The sequence below is a fragment of the Arachis ipaensis genome, chromosome B04, assembly GCF_000816755.2.
Source record: "Arachis ipaensis cultivar K30076 chromosome B04, Araip1.1, whole genome shotgun sequence".
NCBI lineage: Eukaryota > Viridiplantae > Streptophyta > Magnoliopsida > Fabales > Fabaceae > Arachis > Arachis ipaensis.
Genome location: NC_029788.2, coordinates 130,280,605 through 130,285,962, shown reverse-complemented (window position 1 = coordinate 130,285,962; position 5,358 = coordinate 130,280,605). Strand labels below are relative to the sequence as shown.

General features: G+C 30.3%; 1 protein-coding gene across 1 annotated transcript in view; it reads right to left on the bottom strand.

Annotated features, from left to right (window-relative positions):
* Positions 1-692, bottom strand: part of LOC107635518 (cell division cycle protein 27 homolog B) — a 6,719-nt gene extending 6,027 nt beyond the window's left edge. The window contains exon 1 of the mRNA XM_016339003.2: positions 495-692. Within this exon, the coding sequence (XP_016194489.1) occupies positions 495-599 (105 nt within the window). The 5' untranslated portion in view covers positions 600-692. The remainder of the gene's footprint in view (positions 1-494) is intronic.

Below are 5,358 nucleotides of genomic sequence, written 5' to 3'. Positions count from 1 at the left end.
ACTAAAAATTAAGCTTTTCTTATAACAAAACAAGACTTGCAGGAGGCAAAACTATCATACATTGTTCACTGTACCTACCAGTACTAGCCTAATTTAAACATATAAGAGCGCTCAGTTACTCACTACAGTGAACAAAAGATGATGCAACCCAGATATACCACGAAGCTAAGTTTTATTTTTTATTTTTTTAGTCGAATCCAAATCCACCAAAATAAACTACGATAGAAGAAACTAAGAAAAGGAACTTGAATCGAATAGCTGGTTCATAAACCAGAACCAATCAGTCTCTGCAGAGAAAGAAACAGAAGCAGCGAGAATAGCTCGCCGAGAAACAGCATGAAGTTCTTGCGGAGCTTAAAAAGGAACCAGGATTAAATTTAGCTCTTCTAAATTTTCCCATGGTTTCTCAGGAACCAAACAGAAAACTTTTTAAGGAAAAAGGGAAAAAGAAGAAGAAAAATTTTGAATTTAGAGAGAGAAAGAGAGAGAGAGACCTCAGTGGGGAACTCAGCGCAGAGACGGTGGCAGAGGAAGATGGCGTTGGAGTGCATGAAATGGCGGAGGCTCTTCTGCACGCAATCTACGAGTATGGCTTCCATGGATTCGTTGTTGGTGGTGGATCCTTCCTTCTTTCTTCTTCAAAATTCGATTTTTGATTCAGAAGAATGGAGAGAATAGGAAAGAGGAAAAAAGAGGGGTTTTTGGTTTAGTTTGGTTCTGTTGTTCTCAATTGAAATTTAAAGGTTTTTTTTTGTTAGTATTTATTTTTGGGGCAAATTGGGAGTGGCACGTGATGAGTTCTTCTATTTCAAATTGGGTCACGTGATAGGTTGGTCCTTTCCTCCTTCCTCCATCATGTTCATGAATCATGAAAATTTTTTTTTTTGGTGACTTCTTGAATCATGAATATGAATGATATTGATGAAACCCTCAATTCCAAAATTTGATCCGTTGCTAACAATAATCAACTGATATAAATAAAATACAGGAGGATACAAGGTTTGCCTAATATTTATTTCCGTAAATGTCAATATGATTAAAATCTTATTTGATCTCTAACTATTTTGCTAATTCTCATTCGATTCTTTATCGATTGAAAAATGATATTGTGATCCTAATAATTAATTCTGTTAGACATTTTATTTCTTCTGTTAATATTTTTGTCCAAAACTAATGAATTTTGTCAACGTATTACGTTAATTGTTGACGTGTCAAGAAACCATTTCAAAAGACAAAATTCTCTTGTCATGTCAGCAATACGCTGCAGTAAAATATAACAATTAAACTCCTAAAATTTTTTTTAAGAGACACTTAAACCTCTAACTAATTTAAACATAAACTTATAATGAATTATGAAGTAAGATAAGTATCCCAAAATTTCGACAAGTCATTATACCTGCTATTGTATTGATTGTTGACCTTGGTTGGTAGTAGCCTTAGTTTCTTGTTTCTTCTCTTTCTAATGTTGCAAAGTTGTTTGATGACATATCCAAGAAAATGTTGGTCTCGAATGGTGTTACTTTCACTACTTTGATTGATGGACAATACAAATATGAAAATTTGATTTGGCTTGAAAGAATTTTTAAGTAATGATCAATTAAGGCATTAGGCCGGACTTGATCATGTACAATGCGCTGATCAATGGCTTTTACAAAATCTGCTATTTGAAAGAAGTTAGAAAACTTGTGAATAAGATGAGTAAGAGAGGTTTAAAATCTAACAAGATCATGTTCACAATAATAATAGATAAATATTACAAAGATATGGACATGAAATTTGTATTAAAGATAAAAAAAATGATTAAAAAGAATTTAATTTGACGAAGTAGTCTTTACTGCGCTCATATAAGGACTTTATAGAGAAAAAGAAAGAGAAAGAGGAGTAAGGAACTGAAGCTGCTGCCAACCAAGGCCAGCAATTAGTACAGCAAATACAATGACTTGTTAAAATTTAGGGATACTTGTCCTACTTTATGGTTTATTATGGGTTTATGTGTTTATGTTTAAATTAGAGTTTAAGTGTCTCTTAAAAAAATTTTCAGGATTTAATTGTCCTATTTTACTGCACCGTATTACTGATACGACAAAAGACATTTTATCCCTTGGAATAGTTCTTTGACATATCATCAGCTAACATAACACGTAGGTAAAATCCGTTAGTTTCGGAGACATTAACGGAAAAGGTAAAATGTCTGATGGAGTAAATCGTTAGGGGCCGCAATGTCATTTTTCAATTGATGAGGAGCGGAATGAAAGTTCGCAAAATAATTAAGGGTCGGGGTAGAATTTTACTCCAATATTATTATGGCCATGCCTCTGAGCATGCGTTTACGTTTGGTACGAGATATTGAAAATGAGATTAAGGAATAAAATTCGGGATTATGTTTGGTACTTAAAAATTTGAACAACAATTTCAATTTTAAAATATAAAATTTTATTTTTTTAATACTTTTAAAATATAAAACACAGAAAACTAAAAAATTTTGTAAGATGTGAACTAAAACTTTATTAATATTTTTTTTCTAAAATATTTTTAATTAAAACTTGAAAATTAAACTCTACCTCTTTAATGAAAATTAGTTAAGGCTTTCTCCTTCGTTTTTTTTCTTGCATACTCACCCTCATCAAGTCCGGACTTCATAGTCGCCACCAAGATCAGCTCATTACCGGAGTCACTGTGACTTCCTTCTTCTCCATTTCTCCCTGTCTCCTGGTGTTCGTCAGCTCCTACTTTTTCCATTGTTATCATGTTGACTTCTTTGTAAGTTCTGCCCTCCACCTCGCGATCCCTTTTAAAAGGGCTAGAGTAGCAGCATCTATAAGGGAGGGTTATTTCTTTTCTTTTTTTTTTTTTTATCAAAGATAGGAGACTTGAACTCGCAACCTCTTAATTGAGTATGAGGAGATTATGCCATTTGAGTTATAACTCATTGACAAGAGAGGGTTATTTCTTATCCTTTTAAGACATGCACCTTTTATTTTATTTGATAGCATAAGAAGATTTAATTATTGACTTTTTATCTATGTGATTAAGTTGAGAAGTTGGATAAATTATGTTTATTTTCTGATTAAACTTAATTATTATTTTGGTTATTTATTTATTTATTTTTGTAGTAGTTTTCATTTGTGGAGTTAAAAATTTTGAGGAAGTGACCCAATGTATAGAAGAAGAAATTTAAAAAGAAAAAGTGTTGAAGGAAAAAGAAAGAAGAGTATTTAAGTAATTTTATTTGTTTTAATTTTTATATATATTTTAAATTAAATATGATATTAAAATATAATTTAATTATATATATTTTATATTAAATATAATATAAAAATTTAATTTAATTTTTTATTTTTTAATCTTTGTTTTTTAATCTTAATTTTTTTTCTTAGTTAGTAGATTTTTGGATTGAACTGTGGTAACATTAAAATGGAAATCTCAAATAATGAATTGAACTTCAAATGTTTGGATTTGTTAATAGGGAAAATTCAACAATCAGCAGTAACAATGGAGCCTCAAATAAATATTTATACTACCTTGATGTCAATTTATTTTTTAAGAAAAATACTACTTATACAACAAAATTCAATCTTTGGTCAGTCTTTAATATTATTTAATTATTTTTTAATTAAAACATATTCTTATTTTTTAGATACACATTTATAATTAAGATTAATTTAAATTTTAAAAACTAAAATTTCTCTACCATCTTACCCACTTCATAGTTAGTTATTGTTTTCTTCTTTTTTTTTTCTCTTTATAACATGATTTTCTTCTTTCTTCTATTCTTCTATCTCGCTTCTTTCTTATAGTGACCGTGATTTTTTTTGTCAATTGTAACACATATAAAATTATTAACATATACAGAAAATATTTTTGAAATACATCTAAAATCATAAATCTAAAATTTAAATTTAAACATTAAAAAATAATTATAACACATCTAAAATTATGAAGTGATACACAAAATATTTCTAAAACATATTCAAAATCTTAAATAAAAAATTTAAACTCTTGCCGTGGCTGTAATTGCAGATATAACAGTGTTGACAATGTGAGAATTGTGATTCTTTAAATTGTTCTTCTACCTAAATCATTCTTCAATGCAAATTAGGATGTTGTACATAGCATGCAAAATCAATGTGATTGAATAACTAAACAGATACATACGGTTAATTATGAAATATGAATCACTTTCTCTTAAACACATCCAAAATACCTGAGATCCACTTCCAACGAAGAAGGATTAGTGACATTGATGAGGACTAACACGACGAGGAGGAGGACGAAGGAAGGCTACGGACTGAGCGGCGAGGAAGAAGGCAATGCCAAGGACGACTGAGGCAGCGTTGCAGAAGAACGGCAAAGCAGAAGAACGGCGCTGGGAATGACGCGGCGCCGACGAGGAGGACGGCGGCGTGGACGAATTAAAATTTTCAATTTTACTGAATTTATATTTTTGAAAGTGTATTTAAATGATAATCTGTTAATAATTAAAAATAATAAAACTGAAACAGAAATTTTAAATTTTAGATTTTAAATTTTATTTAGTTTGTAATTTAGATGTGTATTCAATTTTAAAAAAATATTAAATCTATTTAAATGTTTGTTTTATTTTTTTTTAATTATTGTAATAAAAAGTTGATTATTATACCATTTTTAAAGAATACTTAGAGGCGTTAAGTCAATTACTAAATACTAATGTCTTTTTTTTTTTTTGGTGTCATTACTAATGTCTGATTAAGCCACAGTAAACATAGGTAATTTCTACTTATTTACCGTGAGGTCAAAAAGTGGTAACTCCTCTAAAACAAACGTTTTATTCGCACTAGTCACCAAAAAAAAAAACCGTTTTATTCGCACTGCATTAGAACAGTACAAAACACAATGAAGCCGGTGTTAAACGCTTACCATAGAGATTAGCAGCGTTCACCATATTTACCGCTACAACTGCCACAAAATTAAAAGATGGTCGCGATTCGACCAACGACTGCTAAATAGTCGCTGCTATCTACCGCCTCTTTTGTAGTGAGCTGAGGCATCAAATTTGCCATGTTTTGTTTAAGAAATTTGCTCCAGGTCATAATCCGATCAACAAAACCTTCCTCCCTCCAAGTGTCAAGGTCTCTTTGAAGGGACGGATCTAACTTGTAGCTTATGAGAGCAAGTGTTGCTATTAATATTTCAGAATTTTTGAGATAACACTTGGAAACAAAATTTACAAGATTGATCACCTATCAATTAAATATTTGAGATAATTGATCTTGCCTCTATTTAAAATATGAGAATTTGTTCTTCACTAACTGTATTAACCAATGTTGATTATTATTCATTTAAATACTATTACTTTTGTCTCTTCTACCAACTACTAAG